The sequence below is a fragment of the Oncorhynchus mykiss genome, chromosome 17 (genome assembly GCF_013265735.2).
Source record: "Oncorhynchus mykiss isolate Arlee chromosome 17, USDA_OmykA_1.1, whole genome shotgun sequence".
NCBI lineage: Eukaryota > Metazoa > Chordata > Actinopteri > Salmoniformes > Salmonidae > Oncorhynchus > Oncorhynchus mykiss.
Window position 1 is genome coordinate 46777232 of NC_048581.1, and position 26057 is coordinate 46803288.

The following is a 26057-nucleotide window of genomic DNA, read 5'->3' on the forward strand; positions in this document are numbered from 1 at the left end:
ATAGTTTTGGCAAGTCAGATAGGACATCTACTTTGTGCATGACACAAGTCATTTTTCCAACAATCGTTTACAGACAGATCATTTCACTTATACCTTGCTGTATCACAATTTCAGTGGTCTGGTCTGACGAAACAAAAATAGAACTGTTTGGCTATAATGATCATTGTTTGGTTTGGAGAAAAAAGGGGGAGGCATGAAAGCCGAAGAACACCATCCCAAGCATGAAGTACAGGGGTGGCAGCATCATGTTGTTGGGGTGCTTTGCTGCAGGTGGAACTGGTGCACTTCACAAAATAGATGTCATCATGAGGAAGGAAAAATGATGTGGATATATTGAAGCAATGTCTCAAGACATCAGTCAGGAAGTTAAAGCTTGGTCGCAAATGGGTCTTCCAAATGGACAATGACCCCAAGCATACTTCCAAAGTTGTGGCAAAATGGCTTAACAAAGTCAAGATATTGGAGTGGCCATCACAAAGCCATGACCTTAATCCCATAGAACATTTGTGGGCAGAACTGAAAAAGCATGTGTGAGCAAGGAGGCCTATAAACCTGACTTAGTCACACCAGCTCTGTCTGGAGGAATGGGCCAAACTTCACTCAACTTGTTGAGGGAAGCTTGTGGAAGGCTACCTGAAACGTTTGACCAAGTTAAACAATGTAAAGGCAATGCTACCAAATACTAATTGAGTGTATGTAAACTTCTGACCCACTGGGAATGTGATGAAAGAAATACAAGCTGAAATAAATCATTCTCTCTACTATTATTCTGACATTTCACATTCTTAAAATAAAGTGGTGATCCTAACTGACCTAAGACAGGGAATTTTGTCAGGAATTGTGAAAAACTGAGTTTAAATGTATTTGGCTAAGGTGTATGATGGGGGGGGGGGGGGGGGGGGTTGTAGTTGTTTGATTCATACAGCTTCATGGAGAGTGTGTGTGCAAGTTTGTGCCTGTGTGCGCGACCAGGCGTCTGTGATATTGGGTCTTTTGTACCTCAAAGACTGCTCTCTGCCCCCTCTCTCTGATAGGTTCAGGCCAATGTGGAGAAGGCTCTCACCCTGTTCGGCCAGCTGCTCACCAAGAAGCACTTCCTCTTGACCTTCATCCGCACGCTAGAAGCTCAACGCTCTTTCTCCATGAGAGACCGCGGCAACGTGGCGTCGTTGGTCATGACTGCGCTCCAGGGCGAGATGGAGTACGCCACAGGGGTGTTAAAACAGCTCCTCTCAGACCTAATTGACAAGAACCTGGAGAGCAAGAACCACCCCAAGCTACTGTTGAGAAGGTACGGTCCACCATTGGGTTGTGTTGTGTTGGGCTGGACTATCTGTGTAGCAGTGGGGGGAGAGAGGGTTAGGACCTAGAGAGCACGAACCACCCCAAGCTGCTCCTCAGAAGGTGCGATCCGCGTAGGTTGGGGTTGGGTTGGGCTTTGCTATATAATAATCAAGAACCTGGAAAGTGAGTACCACCCCCAACGGTTCTCCTTCGACGGTACGCTCCGCCTGTGCTAGGGTGGGTTGGGCTAGCCTATCTGCGTAGCCTATGCGGTGTTGAAGTGAGCCTGGTAGTAAGGAAAGAGAGCGGATTGATCTGCCATAGCTTAGTGGTTAGCCGTTTTTTTGTTATCATTTAGCCGTTTTTTGTTATCAGTTAGCTGTCTTAGTTATCAGTTATCCACTCTAACCTGTGTTAGACTAAAGAGGGCCGCTGTAGACGGACAGTAACTGTAGCCTACCTCTCCTCTCTCTCCCCCTCTCCTCCACCTCAGCATTGTCTCTGTCAGGAAGGATTACACCCCTGAGCACACCCACTGACTCCCACAGGAGGCCCAGCCACTCAGCCAGCCACAGGGCAGACAGGGCTACTGAGCCAGACAGAGAGAGAGGGAAAAAGGGAGAGGGGGAGGGGGATGAGAGGGGAGGGAGAAGGATAGAGGGATAAGGAGAGAGAGCGAGGGAGGAAGACTGCGAGATGGGGAGAGTGTGAAAGGGGTTGTGGAGTATGGAAAGAGAGGGAATGACAAAGGTGACTAGGAGAGGGAGAGACGGAGTGCTAGTGGGAGGACGAATGAGAGATTACAGACAGAGAAAGATGGAGGTAGAGGAGGGTCAAGAGAGAGAGTGCACAGCACTGGGGAGTGAGAGAATGGAATGTTAAGGGAGTAAATGGGAGAAATATCACAGGGGAGACCGAGACTGGTAATCAGTTGGGTAAGACCGAGAGAGAGACATGAAAAAAGGGATAGAGCGAAAAAGAGAGAAATGATAGAATTAAACATGAAATCATGAAAAGGGGACGTTTTTCCCTCTCCATTGAGAGATATGTAATTAAAATCGAATCAAATAGATGACTTTGAGCCAGTCTGCTGCGGCGGTGGAATTGGCATGATGTTGCTAAAAGCCCCGCTGGAGGAATGTGGCACATACACTGTCCTGGTTATGAAGATGACACACATATTTGAGCTACAGAATTCCCTTTGTGTGTTGGTGTGTTTAGGTTTTAGACGACACTATTCCAAAACATTTTCCATGTTCATTATGAATTATACTACACTTCCATCCACGCACACATGCCCACACTTTCACTCACTCACTCACTCACTCACTCACTCACTCACTCACTCACTCACTCACTCACTCACACCAGATTAGTAAGGAGTTGGTGTTCACCAGTCCCCAAGTGTTAAGTCAGGTAGTGGCCAAAAGCATGTTCTTTCCTGGTGCACTCTACTTTCAACCCATCTACCTCTCATCTCCCTCTCCTCTATGCGAAGGGAAAAGAACACATTTTGCCCACATCAAACAAATCTGAACAGACTTCTAGGATCGAAAAAAAAGACTTCATGACTTTTCTTCTCACAGTCTCTGCTCCCAGTCTCAACCCTGGATAACCTGCTAGCTGACACACACACACACACACACACACACACACACACACACACACACACACACACACACACACACAATCCTTGATTCATCCTTTTCTGAGTAATCATAGTCTCTGGGAATGTATTATTCAGGAGACGGCAGCACTGATTCTAAAAGGAGGGACAGAGGAGGGGGTGGGGGTGAGAAAACAAAGCTTTCCCCCCTTAAGTCCCTTCCTTTCATACCGTGTCACAAACACATGCGCGATCGCGCACACACACTTCCCTCGTTGCTGTTAACAAATTAAATGTAGTAAGTCGCGTTAATTACAATGCCTTTTAATTACTTGTGTTTTTAACTTTCTTTCTGGAGGGGGGAACCTTTCTGGAGGCTCCTCATTACGAGCCAGGTTGGTGATTAGCAAGAGACGTTAAACGAATTAGACTAATTGCTGTGTTTTTAATGAAGATTGCTGGGTTTGCTTTGAAAAAAGAAATGTGGGTTTTGTTATTTGAGTTAATTTGTTTGTGTGCTGAGAGAAGGGGGGTGGGGTGTGTTTGAAGGATATAGCCTACCAGCATTCTGTGGAATAATTTTAAGTTAAGCTCTTTGAAGTGAACTTCCGTGTTAAATACCTTTTCCCAGGGAAAAATGGTGTGTATTTGCTCTCAGTTACTAGCCCGAGGGGAGGTTGGTCACTTGTTACTAGGAGGAAGAAGGCAGAATTCACTCCAAAATCTCCAACCCTTGTACAGTCGTTCCTCTGTCAGTCAAGTGTTGATTTATGTTGTTGCCATTAAACCTTTGTCATTCCAGAAGATAACCTTTTTCTCTCAATCTTTTCCTCCCCCCGTCCCCCGTAGGACTGAGTCGGTGGCTGAGAAGATGCTCACCAACTGGTTCACATTCCTCCTCTACAAGTTCCTCAAGGTAAGTCAGTCAGGGACGCAAGCACGTGTTTCGTGTTCATTAGGCACCAAAGTGAAGAAAACTAACTGAAACAGGGAAGGACGACCTGGATTTGACCAATAAGAAAGGCTTGTTTTTGCTTTCCTTTGCAAACGCTTTCTTCTGCTCTGAATTGGTACGTCTGCTCAAGTCTCAAGGAAAAGAGAGGGAACACGCAAAAGTAAAGAACCAGCTGGGTGGAAGGAGCAGAGAAATATGAGGAAATGGAGAAAAAGGTGAAGCCAGGGGGAGAAACTAGCACGAGACTAGCAAGAGTTGGAGGTGAGAATCGCAGTGCTCGGCAGAAGTCAGAACGATAGAGGAACCAGGGGAGGAAAGGAGAAAAACCAGAGGCCCCGCTAGCCAACCTCTCATTGCCTCGTTGACATCTTTCATGCAGCAGAGTGCTTTTTCGCTCCTGACTCGTTAACCTTCTGGTAACTCCTCCATCAACTGCCACTAGCGTTCTCTCAACGTTGGCCCCAAGCTGAGTGTACATTTCGAAACGTTCTACCTTATTAAATGCTGTTTTTCGCCGGGTTAAAATGCACAGGGGATAAATTGCTACCCGGGAGTGGGTCACTTGTCACCATGCCAATAGCCGTGGGAGGCTTGCTACGACCTTATCGTTTAGCAGTGCCATAGGCACTGTGGCTAACGGCAGATTGGATTGCACTAATTTTACCTTTCATGCATTATCAAACTTGACTTTCTCATGTAAGTAAGCATACTTGTTGTCTTGCGTTTGAAGACTACTCTATTTCCTATTGTTTCCGAAATACTGAAATGAGTGTTGTGTGTATATATCAGTGACATGTTGCAAGAGCATTTATGTGTGTAAGTGACCTCTCACCTTTGCCCCTGTGTGTGTAGGAGTGTGCTGGCGAGCCTCTGTTCATGCTGTACTGTGCCATCAAGCAGCAGATGGAGAAGGGGCCTATAGACTCCATCACAGGAGAGGCGCGCTACTCCCTCAGCGAGGACAAGCTCATTAGACAGCAGATTGACTACAAGACCCTGGTCAGTACCGCAGTCACAGCTTGAATCACAAAAATAAACAGAACACTTTGACATTATCTCACTGCATCAATTCATTGCCCTGAGAACCGTTCGTCTGGCTGGCTCGGTAATATAATAGCTAGAATAGCATAGACATCAATAAAGCGACTTGGCATAACAGAATAATATGGGTTAATATGTAATATGAAACATAGTAGCTGAACTGTCGTGTATCACTGTGTCACCTCACATGCCCACACGAATCGCTCTGGTACAAGCCTCTAGTCCTTTGACACCCCCTCCCAAACTGAACTTTGACCTTTACCCCCACACCACACACCCTCTAGACCCTGCACTGTGTGAACCCGGAGAACGAGAATGCCCCAGAGGTGACGGTGAAGGGGCTGAACTGTGACACGGTGACTCAGGTGAAGGAGAAGTTGCTGGACGCGGTGTACAAAGGCAGTCCCTACTCCCAGAGACCCAAGGCTGGAGACATGGACCTAGGTGAGGAGGACACACACTTATGAGCACACACACACACCTGTGTATGCATCATACACACACACACACACACACACACACACACACACACACACACACACACACACACACAGAAATGAGTGCATGCAGACCCACGGACACACACACTAACACCCCTCTCTCTCTCTCTGTCCCCTATGTTTGTGTTCAGAGTGGCGTCAGGGAAGGATGGCCCGGATCATCCTCCAGGACGAGGACGTCACCACCAAGATAGACAACGACTGGAAGAGACTCAACACACTGGCCCATTACCAGGCAAGTCTCTCATGCTTTAGGTTTAGATCTCAAAGTTGACTAAGTCATGTCGTTTAATCAATCAGTCAGTCAATTACATTTTTTTTGTAGTCTATACTTTACAATTACAGATTTACAAAAAAGTTCTGCATCGACGTAGGATACCACTAAACATCACTTGGTGTCTGCAGCCACAAATTCATGGGTGTCATATCACCAATTTCCCAGACTGAACCAGGTTTTTCTCTAGGATTTTGTGTGGGGTACAGAGATGAGGTTGTCATTCAAAAATCATGTTAAACACTATTATTGCACACAGAAAGAGTCGATGCAACTTATTGTGTGACTTTTTAAGCACATTTTTTATTATTTAGGCTTGCCATAACAAAGGGGTTGAATACTTATGGACTCAAGACATTTCAGCTTCTCATTTTTTATTAATTTGTTTGTTTTTTTAATTAAAAAATCACTTTTACGTTATGGGGTATTGACACAAAATCTCAATTTAAGTCATTTTAAATTCAGGCTGTAACACAAGAAAATGTGGAAAAGGTCGAGGGGTGTGAATAGGGCTGTGTCGGTCATGAAATCTGTTTGCCGGTGATTGTCAAGCAAATAACTGCCGGTCTCACAGTAATTGACTGTAAATTAACATTAACACGCTTAGCATCTCCTGGCTTCCACACATAGCCTACAAGCCATTGATGCAGACTGTTGGAACATCTAAAAAAAAAATCCATTTAATATAGCCTACACCATCACAATAAATCAATTATTTACAGTGCCTTGCGAAAGTATTCGGCCCCCTTGAACTTTGCGACCTTTTGCCACATTTCAGGCAAACATAAAGATATAAAACTGTATTTTTTTGTGAAGAATCAACAACAAGTGGGACACAATCATGAAGTGGAACGACATTTATTGGATATTTCAAACTTTTTTAACAAATCAAAAACTGAAAAATTGGGCGTGCAAAATTATTCAGCCCCCTTAAGTTAATACTTTGTAGCGCCACCTTTTCCTGCGATTACAGCTGTAAGTCGCTTGGGGTATGTCTATCAGTTTTGCACATTGAGAGACTGAAATGTTTTCCCATTCCTCCTTGCAAAACAGCTCGAGCTCAGTGAGGTTGGATGGAGAGCGTTTGTGAACAGCAGTTTTCAGTTCTTTCCACAGATTCTCGATTGGATTCAGGTCTGGACTTTGACTTGGCCATTCTAACACCTGGATATGTTTATTTTTGAACCATTCCATTGTAGATTTTGCTTTATGTTTTGGATCATTGTCTTGTTGGAAGACAAATCTCCGTCCCAGTCTCAGGTCTTTTGCAGACTCCATCAGGTTTTCTTCCAGAATGGTCCTGTATTTGGCTCCATCTATCTTCCCATCAATTTTAACCATCTTCCGTGTCCCTGCTGAAGAAAAGCAGGCCCAAACCATGATTCTGCCACCACCATGTTTGACAGTGGGGATGGTGTGTTCAGCTGTGTTGCTTTTACGCCAAACATAACGTTTTGCATTGTTGCAAAAAAGTTCAATTTTGGTTTCATCTGACCAGAGCACCTTCTTCCACATGTTTGGTGTGTCTCCCAGGTGGCTTGTGGCAAACTTTAAACAACACTTTTTATGGATATCTTTAAGAAATGGCTTTCTTCTTGCCACTCTTCCTTAAAGGCCAGATTTGTGCAATATACGACTGATTGTTGTCCTATGGACAGAGTCTCCCACCTCAGCTGTAGATCTCTGCAGTTCATCCAGAGTGATCATGGGCCTCTTGGCTGCATCTCTGATCAGTCTTCTCCTTGTATGAGCTGAAAGTTTAGAGGGACGGCCAGGTCTTGGTAGATTTGCAGTGGTCTGATACTCCTTCCATTTCAATATTATCGCTTGCACAGTGCTCCTTGGGATGTTTAAAGCTTGGGAAATCTTTTTGTATCCAAATCCGGCTTTAAACTTCTTCACAACAGTATCTCGGACCTGCCTGGTGTGTTCCTTGTTCTTCATGATGCTCTCTGCGCTTTTGACGGACCTCTGAGACTATCACAGTGCAGGTGCATTTATACGGAGACTTGATTACACACAGGTGGATTGTATTTATCATCATTAGTCATTTAGGTCAACATTGGATCATTCAGAGATCCTCACTGAACTTCTGGAGAGAGTTTGCTGTACTGAAAGTAAAGGGGCTGAATAATTTTGCACGCCCAATTTTTCAGTTTTTGATTTGTTAAAAAAGTTTGAAATATCCAATAAATGTCGTTCCACTTCATGATTGTGTCCCACTTGTTGTTGATTCTTCACAAAAAAATACAGTTTTATATCTTTATGTTTGAAGCCTGAAATGTGGCAAAAGTTCGCAAAGTTCAAGGGGGCTGAATACTTTCCCAAGGCACTGTATTTTAGACGGGTCTAAAGAAACATGATATGAAGAAAATGTAGTCTATTTCAGAAGAACAGAATAACATACTCTGAGTTGTCCTTATGTTAAGTCCTGATCTGGCTATGCGATAAGACTGTGTGCTACAGTAGTTCATTTAGCAGACAAGATTTGCTTAGAATTCCCATGGCATAAATTTTTTATTATTTTATAGTATGAGGAATTCAATTTATCATAGCCTACTAAAATAAAAAGGATATTTTCTCCAAACGATTTCAAAGCAAGTGCGCACATGCAGCTATTCTGTGTTGAGCGGTTAACAAAGAAACTGGTCCTCCTATAAGCTAATTTAGAGTTATTTATGCAACTTTAATAGTACAAACGTTTGGCTATATGTTTTGATGTTTAATACATTCTATGGCTGCATGATGGGACTCTAATGATGATTTGAAAAAAAGTCGCAAGCTGCACACACTTCATCAGTCTCTCATTCACCATTTGACAAGCACTTGATAATATTCACACCAGGCCTCCTGGCGGCATGCCCCTTGAGTGGCCATAATGCCCCTAAAAAAAAATCTGTGCCTTTGGCCTGAATATAATAGGCTAATTATAATTCCATTCTCCCGGCTGCCGTGCTAAGATGCACCTCTCACTCACATGGCTCTCTAAGATGTAGCCAATGCCTGTCAAGTGATCGGGTCCTGCTCACAAGCATTTCAGCTAAGAGTCAGCTACAAGTGAATGAAGAATGAAGACACATCGGGGACACAACCTCTTATTGAGATCCAAGGCGCATGTTGAAGATGTTAAAACTGTCCACGTTTAGCCTACTTTTTGTCAGCCAACACGATTAATAGGCCTAACGGACAGCAAAAGCACTAGCCAATGTCAATCTAAACTCAGCAAAAAAAGAAATGTCCTCTCACTGTCAACTGCGTTTATTTTCAGCAAACTTAACATGTGTTATATTTGTATGATCACAACAGGATTCAACAACTGATACATAAACTGAATAGGTTCCACAGACATGTGACTAACAGAAATTTAATAATGTGTCCCTGAACAAAAGGGTGGTCAAAATCAAAAGTAACAGTCGGTATCTGGTGTTGCCATCAGCTGCATTAAGTACTGCAGTGCATCTCCTCCTCATGGACTGCAGCAGATTTGCCAGTTCTTGCTGTGAGATGTTACCCGACTCTTCCACCAAGGCACCTGTATGTTCCCGGACATTTCTGGGGGGAATGGCCCTAGCCCTAGCCCTCACCCTCCGATCCAACAGGTCCCAGATGTGCTCAATGGGATTGAGATCCGGGCTCTTCGCTGGCCATGGCAGAACACTGACATTCCTGTCTTGCAGGAAATCACTCACAGAACGAGCAGTATGGCTGGTGGCATTGTCATGCTGGAGGGTCATGTCAGGATGAGCCTGCAGGAAGGGTACCACATGAGGGAGGAGGATGTCTTCCCTGTAACGCACAGTGTTGAGATTGCCTGCAATGACAACAAGCTCAGTCTGATGATGCTGTGAAACACTGCCCCATACCATGACGGACCCTCCACCTCCAAATCGATCCCGCTCCAGAGTACATGCTTCGGTGTAACGATCATTCCTTCGACGATAAACGCGAATCCGACCATCTCCCCTGGTGAGACAAAACCGCGACTCGTCAGTGAAGAGCACTTTTTGCCAGTCCTTTCTGGTCCAGCAATGGTGGGTTTTCGCCCATAGTTGCCGGTGATGTCTGGTGAAGACCTGCCTTACAACAAGCCTACAAGCCCTCAGTCCAGCCTCTCTCAGCCTACTGCGGACAGTCTGAGCACTGATGGAGGGATTGTGCGTTCCTGGTGTAACTCGGCCAGTTGTTGTTGCCTGTCCCACAGGTGTGATGTTCGGATGTACCGATCCCGTGCAAGTGTTGTTACACGTAGTCTGCCACTGCGAGGATGATCGAATCAAATGTATTTATATAGCCCTTCGTACATCAGCTGATATCTCAGTGCTGTTAAAAAAAACAGGATGGATCAGCTGTTCATCCTGTCTCCCTGTAGCACTGTCTTAGGCGTATCACAGTACGGATATTGCAATTTATTGCCCTGGCCATATCTGCAGTCCTGATGCGTCCTTGCAGCATGCCTAAGGCACGGTCACGCAGATGAGCAGGGACCCTGGGTATCTTTCTTTTGGTGTTTTTCAGAGTCAGTAGAGAAAAGCCTCTTTAGTGTCCTAAGTTTTCATAACTGTGACCTTAATTGCCTGCCTTCTGTAAGCTGTTAGTGTCTTAACGACCGTTCCACAGATGCATGTTCATTAATTGTTTATGGTTCATTGAACAAGCATGGGAAACAGTGTTTAAACCCGTTACAATGAAGATCTGTGAAGTTATTTGGATTTTTGTGAATTTTCTTTGAAAGGCAGGGTATATTAAAAAATGTCTGTGGGGAACATGGTTTACGTGTTATGCTCAACCCACTTAAAAACAGCAGAAAATGGCCAAAAAACAGTCGAACCAGCTAACCTGCTTTTACACTATGATTTGACTAGTAGATGTTCAATGTTTTTTTTCTTCAGTATTTAAAAATAAATAGTTTTACCATATACAAATTTGAGTTCAGGTCACGTTAATTAACATGCTTGACCTCGAAATGAGGGACAGGTTGTTGTTGTTTTTTTTTTTTACCTGAAAATGAATGAATAAATAAATAAATAAATAAATAATAATCTTCAGGAATGACTTTCCCAAAGTAACAAAATAATGGGCTTTACAATGATGGTGAAAACCTGGAGAAGCTTTGAGTTTAAGTGGGCAGAAATGTTCAGAGAATTCAGATGGACATGCCAACATTTTGGCCCTTTAGCCAGTCTTTATTCATATTAAAAAATCATATTTATTGCATTTTCAGGTGGTCTATATTAAAGGGCACTTCACTTCATATAACAGGCTTTTCAAATCCAATAATGGTGCACAATTACTTCAGATATCAAAGGGACGCAGAAGGGACTCATTTCGTGAAACGACTCTCACGCTACTTATCTACTGATTATAAACATATTTTTGCTGTCACACCAATAACAACGTCAGTCATTGAGCTTCGGGATTTGTAGTACTGACTCCGACTAAGAAAAAGTATTGGTCGACCAAGTCTTTTCCAAACGTGCATTTTTCCATATATAGACACATCCTTTGTGTTTTGATCCAAATCCACTATATCCACTGAGCTTGTCTGATGCTTTAAGGGCAGCGTTTGATGAAATAATTAAGACACACAGATGACTAGAGGGAGCCGGACCGCAACTGATTTGATTGTGTTGGGCCGACCTGAGAATTGCTGCACTGTAAAAAAAAATGTTTTTTAAATAACAGTTAGTGACTGTGTGACTAGCACTCGTTGTCTCTTTTGCTCTCCTCCCTGCTGTAGTGACCAGTACAGAACATCAGCAGTGTTTATCGTGCTGTCTGTGTTGCTGAAACTGCATCATAATGCAGGTAGCCTCGTAACCGAACAAGGCAGTTAACCCACTGTTCCTAGGCCGTCATTGAAAATAACAATTTGTTCTTTAAATTACTTGCCTAGTTAAATAAAGGTAAAATGAAAAAATTATAATTACAACCATTTTTGTAGTGGTAATAACAAACATCGAACACCGTAATACATGTGACAGCAAAATGGATGCAGATCATGTGACAAATAAACATGAAATGGGGGGAATGTTTGGTTGCTCAGGGGTAAAGGGGGAAGTCTAATGTGTGGAATAAAATTGACAAAAAATACTTGATCAAGAACAATAAGGTAAGGAGCAGGCGCGTTGCGACATTTGCTAGCTTGCTTCGTGTATATCCAGTTTTTTTTCTCTCTGTCTCTCTCTTCCGCTAGTTAGCACGAATCAGCAAACGTTAGCTAACAAATCTCTTCGAAACCTGCGGCGAACAACTTGTTAGCGTAACTAGGGATTTTTTAAATTGTATTATTTATGCCAAACAGGTGCTGTTAGTTTACAATATCATTTTTTGGATCATTTGAAGCAATGTAAACAACACTAAATAAATTATAAGGTACCGAAGAGTCTGTTGCAATGGGGGGGGGGGGGGGGGGGGGGGCTTTTATTACAGAAAATACTTCTTTAATGATGTTGGTCCATGCTGACGCAATGGCATCACACATTTGCGTGATTGGACGGCGGAACCGTAATTTTCGCCCACAAGACTGCTGCTGACTGGATGATTTTTGTTTGTCTTACCGTTCTCTGGAAACCTAAAACACTGTTGTGCGTGGAAAGCCCAGGAGGGCGGCCGTTTCTGAGATACTGAATCCAGTGTGCCTGGCACCGACGATCATACCACGCTCCAAGTCACTTAGGTCACTCATTTAGCCCATTATAGCGTTACATTTTACAGTAGCTGGTTGCCTGTCTGCCTGATTTATATAGCAAGTCATGGCCACGTAACTCACTGTCTTAAAAAGCGATCCATTTTCGTGAACGGGGCTGTACCTAATAAACTGTCCGGTGAGTGTATGTCTCTAACTGTTTTGATGTTGCCTATATTCCCAGGTGACGGATGGCTCAGTGATTGCCCTGGTGCCCAAGCAGAACTCTGCCTACAACATCTCCAACTCCTCCACCTTCACCAAGTCACTCAGCAGATACGGTGTGTGTTTGCGTTTAGACGGGCAGCCCAATTCTATTTTTTTTTATCCACTAACTGTTTTTTTGACCAATCAATTTTCAGATCTTTGTCAGAGCTGATCTGATTGGACAAAACACCAATTAGTGGAAAAAGGTGTTGTGCTTTTCTGTGAATATGTTTCAGCTAAACATGAGAAATATCAATAAAAATGATGCATGCGTGCCAAGTCTTGACAGTAAGGTTTTAGAGTGATGTAAGTGACTAGAGACTCCCCCCCCCCCTCTCTTGATCCCCTCTCTTCCTCTCATATCCTATCTCTATCAAATGTCACATAATACATTCATCTGAATCCGAACCATGTCCCCTCTACCCCATCTTCCCGTCCAGAGAGTATGTTGAGGACGGCCAGTAGTCCAGACAGCCTGCGCTCCCGCACCCCCATGATCACGCCCGACCTAGAGAGTGGCACCAAGCTGTGGCACCTGGTCAAAAACCACGACCACTCGGACCAGCGTGAGGGCGATCGCGGCAGCAAGATGGTCTCTGAGATCTACCTGACCCGACTGCTCGCCACAAAGGTAAAACAAAGTTAGACACTTCCCCTCTCCACAGCATTGCACAAAACAATGGCAGACAATTTCTCTCCCCTCGTATCTAAAACTAGTTGTAACCACGAACTTCTATGACTAATATTCCTGCACCCCAATAACATCGTCGCCGAAAAGGGCTTGTTAGCGAGCCCTTTATAAGCCATGTTTTCTTATTTAAAAAATGGCTGACATTAGCTAAACTGCGTCTAGGCTCTGGAGTTCATGGGCACATAGACATGTCACATAGACTTCAGGAGCCAGCTGGTTAGATATGATTCCACCATGGGCAACAACAACTGGCTACTAGTTCATTTTCAGCCACATATGTTCAACTCATAGCTAGTATATCCACCACATTCAGAAAGATAGCTACTGACTGAAATGTAGCTAGCTAGCATGCTGAATCTGCATGCTGGAAATAACTTAACAATCAGAATTGCCCATTTGAAAGCATTTTAAAACCAAGGTAGGCCACATTGCCGTCTTGGATGCACCACTATGTAAAGATTTTACAGCAAGTGAAACTGATATTTAGTAATGATAGAATAATTTTGGTCGCCAATGACATTGTTGTGAATTTCTAAACAGAGCGTTATCATGTTCCTCAATTAATTCAACGCATTTTGGCAGTAGGCTCGACACAGAGCGCACCCCAAGTAGGTCATAGCGTTGCCGAATCATGCAAACTTTGTAACGGCGGTCAAACGAGAGTCAAATGACCAAAGTTCCTAAGCTTGCTAGATAACCTCCAACGAATGACAGAATATCTCCTATTTGGCTAAATCAAGTTGATGATTATACAGATATCAGATCAGCTCATGAATAATGGAGAGATGAAGAGTGGAAATCGTTTAAATATCAAGGTGGGGACCAACTTTGTTCAAAAAAATATCCATATCTACTCTCATACCGTTTCTTGAGCCCACATTCTCTACCGAAGCACTCATATTGGCAGCAATACGAGACAGCGCAGAGAAGCGGGGGACATTTTATGGCTTTATTTTGACATGCATAGGCGAGACGTGCTTTGATAATGCAACCCGTCGATTATAGATTATAGATTTCTGGTTCCAGTGGGATTGGGATGATAGGAAAATAGCCTAGTCTATATAGAGGCCCTAGGCTCAACACCGGTTTAAATCAATGTACCGGGATCCCGGGTTCCCCGTGTTATACCCTATCTAGCCAACTAATCGTCTTATTCTTTGATGCATTTTTTGTCAACTTGCTCATATCAAGCAATAGACAGTTTGTGGAAAGGTAAAAATAACAACTAGTGGACACGCTTTATCAATGATCAGTCAGTGGAACTAAAATATATTGGTAGCTCGCTGGTGAAGCTTTTATTCATTTCACAATTAATTAAGCTGGGTTTCCCAGGTCGTTCGGCGCTTACTGCTAATGCCGACGAGGAAGCTAAACAGGCGGCTTTGCAGTGCGTCTGTATGACGGTTCACACCCAAGAAGGCTCAACCAATCACCCGACGTAACTGATGAATATTAATGACTTTGCCGACAGCTATCCTATAAAAGGAGGGATAGCTCCTCCAATAAAGAAAAACAACACCCACTGTCCAAGCTCGAACCGCTTTCCTCCCGCAGCCAGCTCGCTCATTGACCTTTGTTTCCCAGGCGACTGGCTCAGAGGCTCATTAACATTTTTCATAACCTTTTGCATAAGGAGGTGCAGCTCCCAAACGCTACGTTGTGTCTTAATTAGCAGCCTGACCTTTGGCTATTGAGCTGTTTGGTGTTAGCTAGAATCAGGTCCCGGGCGAAAGGGGGGTGGGTGGGGGGGCTTTCTCCTAGGACCTAGAACATTTTATCGGTACCCTCAAGGCAGTGTTTGAATTGATTAATGGGATGTCCATATTTTTGTTCTGGCCCAGCTATAAAACACACCTTGGTTGAATCAAGCGCTTCCAGATGAGTTGGTTTGTGTTGGGCTAGAACAAAAATGTGCATTCCTTCAAGTCACTGGGCCCAGGTTTGCTGTCCAGAGTTGCGTTCGTAAGGGTGCGTCGTACCAAACATTCCAGATGGAAATGCTCTTGCAGGTAGAAGGCTCTTGTTTCTATCTGATCGTTCCACAACGTGAATGCAGCCCAGCCCATGTTTTACTGAGACTGCTGCTAATGACACTAGTATTAAGCACTAGAGCCGGTGTTATGCTATTAACCAACAGCCTGTTACTTTCTGCTCCTCCATGCCTTGTTGGTAGCATATCATCTACCAGGCGCAGAATGCCCCACAATACCATGCAGTCATTTACAGGCGCTAACTACGTTAAGGCGTTTTTTGCTCACCCTTGCAATATCTCTCCCCTGTTCTTTTCTCATTATCTTGTGATTTCCATTGTTACTTCAGGTAGAAAAGTGCAAGGTTGGGAATATGGGGTTTGGAGTGTTTCTAATCATTAACGCAAGTGGGAGGACAACAGGAGACTTGGCCAAGTGTAGTTTCATCTTATTCTAATAGTGCCTGATACATTCGATTCTTCCCAAAAGTGCATTAATCCGCAGAGTGCACACCCTGCCAATCTGGCTCTCCAAGCAGCCTCAATCAAATGCTCCAAGTATTTGAAAGAAAACCAATACTTTTTTAACCCAGGTCTGTGATTCATCACCATCTTCCTTCTCGTCTCCCCAGGGTACGTTGCAGAAGTTTGTGGACGACCTGTTTGAGACTATCTTCAGCACGGCCCACAGAGGTAGCGCCCTGCCACTCGCCATCAAGTACATGTTTGACTTCCTGGACGAGCAGGCCGATAAACACTCCATTTCTGACTCGGACGTACGGCACACGTGGAAGAGCAACTGGTGAGTGGGTCAGGGCAGTTTGTTCATGTGTGTTGGGTGTGTGTGAGACAGAGGGAGGAAGAGCAAGTGTGTGTGAGGCAGGTTGTCTAAGAGAGTATATGTGACAGTGTGTGAGAGAAGCTGGGTAATAGTGTTTCTCCTGGCAGTGTTTGGGGGTGAGTGTTAGGGACAGAGGAGGCTGGTGGAAAGAGCTATAGAAGGATGGGCTATTTGTAATGGCTGGAATGGAATATGGAACAGCATCAAATACATCAAACATATGGAAACCACGTTTGACTCCGTTCCATTTACTCCATTCCAGCCATTACAATGAGCACGTCCTCCTACAGTGGCAAGAAAAAGTGTGAACCCTTTGGAAATAACTGGATTTCTGCATAAATTGGTCATGACATTTGATCTGAGCTTCATCTAGGTCACAACAATAGATAAACATAGTCTGCTTAAACTAATAACACACAAACAATTATACGTTTTCATGTCTTTATTGAACACCGTGTAAACATTCACAGTGCATGGTGGGAAAAGTATGTGAACCCTTGGATTTAATAAATGGCTGACCCTCCTTTGGCAGCATTAACCTCAACCAAATGTTTTACGTAGTTGCGGATCAGACCTGCACAACGGTCAGGAGGAATTTTGGAACATTCCTCTTTACAAAACTGTTTCAGTTCAGCAATATTCCTCGGATGTCTGGTGTGAACTGCTCTCTTGAAGTAATGTCACAGCATTTCAATCGGGTTGAGGTCAGGACTCTGACGGCCACTCAAGAAGGCATATTTTCTTCTGTTGAAGCCATTCTGTTGTTGATTTACTGTGTTTTGGGTCGTTGTCCTGTTGCATCACCCAACTTCTAATGAGCTTCAATTGGCGGACAGATAGCCTACATTCTCGTGCAAAATGTCTTGATAAACTTAGGAATTCATTTTTCTGCCTGATAGCAAGCTGTCCAGGCCCTGAGGCAGCAAAGCAGCCCCAAACCATGATGCGCCCTCCACCATACTTTACAGTTGGGATGAGGTTTTGATGTTGGTGTGCTGTGCCTTTTTTTCTCCACACACTAGGGAGAGTAGCAGCAGTGCTGAACTTTCTCCATTTATAGACTATTTGTCTTACCGTGAACTGATGAACATCAAGGCTTTTAGAGATACTTCTGTAACCCTTTCCAGCTTTATGTAAGTCAACAATTCTTAATCTTAGGTCATCTGAGATCTCTTTTGTTCAAGGCATGGTTCACATCAGGCAATGATTCTTGTGAATAGCAAACTCAAATGTTGATTTTTTTTTCATAGGGCAAGGCAGCTCTAACCGACATCTCCAATCTTGTCTCATTGATTGGACTCCAGGTTAGCTGACTCCTGACTCCAATTAGCCTTTGGAGAAGTCATTAGCCTAGTGGTTCACATACTTTTTCCAACCTACACTGTGAATGTTTAAATTAGAGGTTGACCGATTATGATTTTTCAACGCAGATACCGATTATTGGAGGACCAAAAAAGCCAATACCGATTAATCGGCCAATTTATTTAAATAAAAAAACCATGTTAATGTATTTGTAATAATGACAATTACAACAATACTGAATTAACACTTATTTAAACTTAATATAATACATCAATAAAATCAATTTGGCCTCAAGTAGATAATGAAACATGTTCAATTTGGTTTAAATAATGCAAAAACAAAAGCGTTGGAGAAGAACGTAAAAGTGCAATATGTGCCATGTAAGAAAGCTAACTTTTCAGTTCCTTGCTCAGAACATGAGAACATATGAAAGCTGGTGGTTCCTTTTAACATGAGTCTTCAATATTCCCAGGTAAGAAGTTTTAGGTTGTAGTTATTATAGGACTATTTTCCTCTATACCATTTGTATTTCATTAACCTTTGACTATTGGATGTTCTTATAGGCACTTTAGTATTGCCAGTGTAACAGTATAGCTTCCGTCCCTCTCCTCGCTCCTCCCTGGGCTCGAACCAACAACACAACGACAACAGCCACCACATCGAAGCAGCGTTACCCATGCAGAGCAAGGGAAACAACCACCCCAAGGCTCAGAGCGAGTGAAGTTTGAAACGCTATTAGCTCGCGCTAACTAGCTAGCAATTTCACTTCGGTCACACCAGCCTCATCTCGGGAGTTGATAGGTCATAAACAGCGCAATGCTTGACGCACAACGAAGAGCTGCTGGGAAAACGCACAAAAGTGCTGTTTGAATGAATGTTTACGTGCCTGCTTCTGCCTACCACCACTCAGTCAGATACTTAGATACGTGTATGCTTGTATGCTCAGTCAGATTATATGCAACACAGGACACGCTAGATAATATCTAGTAATATCATCAACCATGTGTAGTTAACTAGTGATTATGATTGTTTTTTATAAGATAAGTTTAATGCTAGTTAGCAACTTACCTTGGCTTACTGCATTTGCGTAACAGGCAATCTCCTTGTGGAGTGTAACGAGAGAGAGGCAGGTTGTTATTGCGTTGGACTAGTTAACTTGAAGGTTGCAAGGATGGATCTTTCTGCCCCTGAGAGAGGCGGTTAACCCACCGTTCCTAGGCCGTCATTGAAAATGAGAATGTGTTCTTAACTGACTTGCCTAGTTAAATAAAGATTAAATAAAGGTGTAAAAACAAATATATATATATATACTGTGTGTGTTATTAGTTGAAGCACACTGTTTGTCTATTGTTATGACTTAGATGAAGATCAGATCAAATTCCATGACCAATTTATGCAGAAACCCAGGTGGTTCCAAAGGGTTCACATACTTTTTCTTGCCACTGCATAGTTCGTCCCACCAGCCTCCTCTGATTATGGTTAACTCAAATGTGTTCCCTCTCTCCTTCCCTCTCCCCCCCTCTTTCACCCCCCTCCCCCCTCTCCCAGTCTTCCTCTGAGGTTCTGGGTGAACGTGATCAAGAACCCCCAATTTGTGTTCGACATCCACAAGAACAGCATCACGGATGCCTGTCTGTCTGTGGTGGCCCAGACTTTCATGGACTCCTGTTCCACCTCAGAACACAAGCTGGGCAAAGACTCACCCTCCAACAAGCTGCTCTACGCTAAAGACATTCCCAACTACAAGAACTGGGTGGAACGGTACGGCTAGTAGCTGTGTTATGCACCTGGCAGACATTTTGGATCAGGTTGAAAATGAGGCCCTTGATTTCACTTTGTTTAAGATTGGGATTCAAACAGGGTTTTATCCTCTTTTTAAACCATTTGATGCATCATATGATGTATCGTACTGTATGAAAGAGTAATTTGCACCGTTCAATATAAGGTATTTTGTAACAATGTCTTACTCTTAAATAATTTCTGGGTAACAATTAATTACCTTACTGTAGTAGTTTTCAATTTAATTGTCCAATTTTTTATATTTTTTATGCGTTTTAGCAAAATAACTTTTTCAAGCAAGAATATTGCTAGGACTGTCTGGGAGTGGTCTGGGTGGGGAGGGAAAAACTGAAAACTAGCCGTTACTGGCTCTTTGTTATTGGTCTATTAACCAATTTACCGCATGGTGATAACACCAGGCAAGGAGAAACTTCACCCATGTAATACCTGCTGATTAAAAGGTCCTGTGTAGACCAGGACCTATCAATAACACTGATCACATTTTTTACACTTTTACAGTGTTACTTTCATCAGCTGTTGTACAATATGTTACAAAACACAGGAGAAAACTGAACTTGACTGCGGCGGGCCTTTGATATATATTCTAAACTTGATAATTCTACCGATAGGGTTAATGGCAAGCGCCTCGATGAATCATTTGGTCTTTTGATCCTCTCTCCTATCCCTTCTTTTTGTTGTTTCCCCTTCCCTCGCTCTCTCTTCTCCCTCTCCTTTCTTTCTCTCCTCTCTCTCTCTCTCTCCTTTAATCACCCTACTTTAATCCTGTTGCCTCTCTCAGGTACTACTCCGACATCTCGCGGATGCCTGTCATCAGTGACCAGGATATGAGTGCGTACCTGGCGGAGCAGTCGCGGCTCCACCTCAGCCAGTTCAACAGCATGAGCGCCCTGCACGAGATCTACTCCTACATAGTCAAGTACAAGGACGAGGTGAGGACAGTGGCCACCGTTTAGTTTGTTTGTTTATCGAGCCTTTATTTAGAAAGGACTGCACCCTACTTTGGAATATATCACTCTGAGAAGCTGCTCCGTTGTTGCTCTCAACTACTGCTTTTGTCAAATTAATGTGACGGTTTCTCATTGTTCTTTTCCCTCCTCTCTCTCTCATTCGCTATTGCCCTCTCTCTCTCTCTCTCTCCATCCCTCCCCTTTGTATCTTTCTTCTCTCTGTCTCTGTCTCTCGGTCTCTCTCTCTCTCTTTCTCCATCCTCAGATCCTGTCAGCTCTGGAGAGGGATGAGCAGTCGCGGAGGCAGAGACTCAGGAGCAAGCTGGAGCAGGTCATTGACACAATGGCCCTGGCCAGCTGAGGAATGACCCTTCCTCTCATCCAATTCTTCTCCATCTTCCTCTCCGTCTCTCCTCACCCAGAGAAAATGAAACTCAGACAGTGTGGTTTTCAAACCCTCCTAAAAACACATGATGAGCTACTGCAAAGGACAGAAGGCAGTACACTGCACAGGGGAAATTCAGCAGTACTGGGCGGGCCTGTGCGTGTGTGTATGTGTGTGTAAATGCAGGTCTATAAGTGTGTATGTGTGTCAGAGACCGGGGGCACTGGACATTTCGTCGCACACACACCGAGAGACAACATCACCGGAAAGCATTTTGATTATCGTAGCTGTTGTCGTCGTGGTTTTGTTTCTCCGCTGTCGGTTTTCCTGGATTTTGTCTTCGCTGAAGCCGTGTCTCGGGTAGCCAGGATGGGAGTTTTTGGAATGGAACTCCGTTTTGGCATCACGAAAAGGACGGAACGTTGTTTGGACATGGGCCTTTCTCGGAGCCAATGAGAGAGTGGCTCCTCGGGTCACATGATTCCTGTAGGAGTCAAAGACATTATTACTGTTGTTTTTGTTTTCGTATCATTTAAAAAAAATAAATGTAATCAACTGCCCACTCTGATCTCTCGCCACCTGTGTTACTGCTGAATTTGCACAATTTACAGAAAAGTTACAAAGGAAGACTATATAGATATTATATATAAATACAACTACATTTTTAAAGAAATGAAGATTAGGGTTAAAACATTTCAGTTTTTAGCTGACAAACACAATTTTAAAAATCCATCTGTTGAAACAATGAAATTTGATATTTCAAGCAACAAAAAAATCTACATTAGAAGAATAAAACAACCGCAAAAGAAAAATAAACAAAAGTTATCCTGTGCCATGTTTTTGTTGTTGTTGTGAAGTGCAAAGACATTTTGTTAGATGGAATATGCTACCGTATGATTTAAATATAAGTATGCCTCGTGACTGAAATGATTCTCTGAGTAATAAAAGATGGGAAGATACGAAAATGTAAAATATCTAGGGAAGAAGAAAGCAACTTTGTCCCTTAGGGCCACCATAGGAAGGGCATCTCATTATATTGTCATATTTCTGTATTGGAAAGTTGGGCTGGAGAGGTCCTGCGAAAATAAGAATTTGCTGTCCTTTCCGATTTGTCGTGCAATCTCGTTTTTTGAAAAGCATCACACCACGCAAGCGTTGCTTCTTTTCCTAGACACTTCAGATGAAATCTAGTTTGAAGGCTAATTTGTATCTTCCAGGGCTAAAGAATTTGACAGTTTGTGCTACAGTGGTTGACCAATGTAGAGCATTTCACTACTTGAACCAATAACCATCTATAAGCTACCCCACCACCAGTTAGCATCACTACATCTGATTGGCTGAGCATGGCAGGAAATGACCAATGCTGAGTGGGGTCATAGGTCAACGAGTGCACATGTGATAGAACATCCACTTTACCTGACATGTGACCTGAAATAACGTATTGGGTACAGTACATCTTGAGGGGGGCTATGAACGGGAGGAAAACCCAGTTTTACCCCTAAACGAGTCTCGTTTCTCCACCCCTATACAACCGGAAATCCACCCTCCCTCAGTATTTCTCTTAATCTCTTCTGTACCTCCCTAGGCATTCTCTCATCCTCGTAACATCCAACGACAACAACAAGAACAGTCAAACTCTTGGTGGTTCCAGACTTGGTCCACCTATCCACTAGTGTTAGCCTCAGAATGTGTTCTCAGTCAACTTAACTGGTAAAATAAGGGTTAAATAAATAGCTAAATGGGGTCAGGTAGGGCTTTACTAAGCCTCAGTCTAAAATGACAAAGTGGAGAAAGACAGAAAGCCTTTTCCAGCTCCAGGCCCCTCTCGCTCATCTCTTCCCAATGCTATTATGCAGATAATAGGCAAGGTGACGGTAGTACGGTACGGAAATCTCCTTCTCTCCTAACCCAGAGATATGAGACGAGACGGGGCTTTAGCTCTCACCCATAGGGGGGTTGGGACCGGGGAGAAGAGGCACCCTCCACTCATTAGCAACACAAGGCTAAGTAATCCCTTAGCTCCCCTGGCACTTGTTTCCATCTAAACAAACCCTAATGCCATGTGTGGCTTAAGCTTTTTTATATACTTCTCTCTTAAGATAATTGTTATTCTTGCTCTTCTATTTTCCCTTCTTTTTTGGAAGTTTTGGAAGTTTGACTTTGTGGTGCGATGTTTTTTTTAATTGCTTGCCCAAAACCAAACTGTGGTCTAATGTATTTTTGTTTGATTTTGTACATTGTATTTACTTCGGTTTTTTTCATGATGATGACGTGAAATGAAGCTTTTGGCTAATTTTATTGTAATTGGGTTGTTTAAGTTGTTTTTCCTCGTCTCTCTTTTGAACATGTACATTGTGCGTAATATGGTACGCCGGAGATAAAGACGTCTTTGGTTTATCTGAAGTTGAAGTACTTTACCGATCTAAAGGTTTCTTTTCTGATCTCCACGATTACTGGAAAACATTGCATCAGATAAGCATCTGTGTCTTTTCAAGATTGAATGAGTGACTTGATGCTATAATCCACATCTTAATTTTTTTTTTTAACCATCAGGGCTATAATTTTAATCAGAAATAAATGCTGTTGAAATTCATTGTATGCCAGGTTCCTTCCAATATTTCTCTGTACAGAAATGAAGAAAAAAAACACCCCTAAATAGACAGGACACATTGGTACATCTCAAATGGCACCATAATACCTATCTATTGCACTATGGCAGTGGTCAAAACTAGTGCACTACATAGGGAATATGGTGCCATTTTGGACACAGACATTGATGTATACAGCTATATTGCATTCCTGTTGTACCTTTCTCTACATATCGGACCGTTAACATACGGGTGCTAGCATGGTCCCAGATCAGTTTATGATGTGTGGCCAAGACAGTATTAACAATGTATTGAGAGGACTGCACAAACAGATTTGAGACCAGACTATACAGCTGCTGCTTTGAGAGCCGAACAGAACCCTTCTAGGGACCACTCGTCTTGCACTACTAGTGTTCTTGGGCCAAAACAACATTCCAAAGTTTGCTTCTTCGAACCGAACAGGGTTCCTTTCTAAGCAACCGTGTACCTGACTAACATGTTGGGAGAAAGCTTTACATTTTGACATAATACATTTTTAACTACTGTACATACTGCAAATTTTTTTTTTTAATGATTAGTCAGCTTTACAGGGTTTTTAAAAAAACATGTTTTTCCATGAGTACACAACTTTCCCTCTTTTGCTGAGTCTATCTTTCAGGGGGTCTTAGATCACATGTTACATGAAGTAGATTGGTCTCCAAAGCTCCGGAGCTCAGTGAATTTGTTAATAGCAGTCCTATGATATATCTGCATCGTAACCATGTATGCGGAAAATACATTACACGCTGGCAGCTCGGCCTGTCCAAACTCTTTCATTTTAGTTTCTCCCATCACTGCCCTGGTTGGGTTTTTTATGAACCCGCAAGTTATTCTCCATTTCTCTGTTGTTTTGCGCCGTTCTCTCTGCGCTGCAGTTCCATTGTTTCAATGTTATGGCCTTGAGGGGAGGAGGACTTTAGCTTGTTTTTGCATGACTGCTTGAGTTTTCGATCAAGTCCAGAAGGCTCCTACGTGAGATTTCATTGTTTCACATGATCTGTCCCTGTTTGTTTGTTTGTTTGTTTGTATGGTGATTGGCTTGTGTTGGTGTCACTGAAGTGGCACAATGTACAGCATGTCGATTTAGTAGCATCATGGCCATTTAATGTGATCAAGAGGAACCCGGCGCTGAAACTTCACAGAGCCTGACATAACGCTGTCATAGGACCGATATAGTACTGTCATATGATCGACAGCCGGCCGGAAGTCGTTTTGTGGCTAGCCCCACATTGTTTGGTTGACCATCTCATGCCATATTACAGTGTTACGTCAATCGACATACATAGGAACTGTCATGAACTGTTATGACCTCACATGGTCCATCTCTCATCAACTCAAGTTAGCTCATCATTAGTCTTTTCCTGAATCAATCTCCACTCAAACAGATTGGGTCAGTTTCACGGAAGCAGAATAAGCCTATTCCTGGATTTAAAAAAACACCTTTTCAAAGGAGATTCTCGAAGAGCATGATTTTTGGAGCGGGAATACGTTTAATTCTGATCTGGGAATCTGTGACCCAAAATGATCGACTCAGTCATGCCTTGTCATATTATTGCCTTTCCAAGCCCTGGTTTGAGAAGATTCTGATCATTTATTTTCCTTTTCAAACTCGCAACTCAGTAGCTGTAATTGTTCCAAATGAAAACTGCAAAGGATACAAGAAAATACAAAATCTATCAATTACAGACAAACTGGCAAACACATTTTTTTCCTACATACAATAATTCTGATACTTTAAGTTTCAGACTTCAAGTGACTGTCACAAGTGTGCAGGTTAATGTTCAATGTGTAAATATTCTGTTTCCTATTTTGCAGATTTACTACTTGTAAATAAACACTCATCAAGGAGAGATTAAACATGTTTTGCTAAGTAAAATGTGGGTTTCCGCTCTCTATTTGGTGTTGAAAAGTGTCCACAAAAAACACACACAGGATTTGAATTATTCGTAGCCAGAGTGAATTCATAGATTTATTTTACAATGAGATGATATTGCTTGGAAAACAGAGCATGCTTTAAAATGACAATACTGTTATACTGGAATGGTCTTACCGTTTCTCTGAAGTCCCGTATCGCCCTACTGAAACGATATGTCTATAGGTGGCCATCTTGGTGGTAAAGTTTCTAATATATATGATGATGAATGATATTACTGTTTATTTCTGGATGTTCGAGGGAATTTCAACTGTGCCACTATCAGGGGTTCATTGTAGAACTGAATTTACAGAACCTTCAGAAAGTACAGTGCCTTCACCCCTTGACTTTATCCATATGTTGCAGTCTTACCAAGTGGAATTAAAATGGATTTAGTTGTCATTTCTTTTCAACGATCTACACAAAATACTCTTAACAAATTCTCACATTTGTAAAAAGAGAGATGATAAATAAATCCCTAATATATCTTAATTAGAGAAGTGTTCAACCCCCTGACTCAACATAGAATAACCTTGATTACATCTGTGAGTCTTTATGGGTAAGTCTCAAAGAACTTTGGATTGTACCATATTTGCTCATTGTTCTTTTTTAAATTCTTCAAGCTCTGTCAATTTGGTTGTTGATCATTGCTAGACAGCCATTTTCAAGTCTTGCCATAGATCTTCAAGTCAACTGTAACTAGGCCACTCGGGAACATTCAATGTAATCTTGGTAAGCAACTCCAGTTTATATTTGGCCTTGTGTTTTGTGTTATTGTCCTGCTGATAGCTGCATTTTTCTCCCAGTGTCTGTTGGAAAGCAGACTGAACCAGGGTTTCCTCTAGGATTTTGCCTGTGCTTTGCTCTATTCTCTTTCTTTTCATCCTAAAAAGCAACTCCCTAGTCCTTGCTGATGACAAGCATACCTATAACATGATGCAGCCACCACCATGCTTGAAAATATGAAGAGTGATACAGGATTTAGGTTATTGTGGAGTAACTACAATGTTGTTGATCATCCTCAGTTTTCT

At 42.7% G+C, this 26057-nt stretch overlaps 1 protein-coding gene across 1 annotated transcript in view; it reads left to right on the plus strand.

The window, feature by feature from the left end:
• Positions 1-24971, plus strand: part of LOC110493976 (plexin-A1) — a gene marked incomplete in the record, with an annotated part of 289525 nt that extends 264554 nt beyond the window's left edge. Inside the window, 11 exon segments of the mRNA XM_036949987.1 lie at positions 1035-1291; positions 3740-3806; positions 4698-4844; positions 5171-5330; positions 5518-5621; positions 12530-12626; positions 12993-13183; positions 15845-16014; positions 18904-19116; positions 19934-20084; positions 20368-24971. Coding sequence (XP_036805882.1) covers positions 1035-1291; positions 3740-3806; positions 4698-4844; positions 5171-5330; positions 5518-5621; positions 12530-12626; positions 12993-13183; positions 15845-16014; positions 18904-19116; positions 19934-20084; positions 20368-20463 — 1653 coding nt within the window.
• Positions 24972-26057: the final 1086 nt, after the last annotated feature.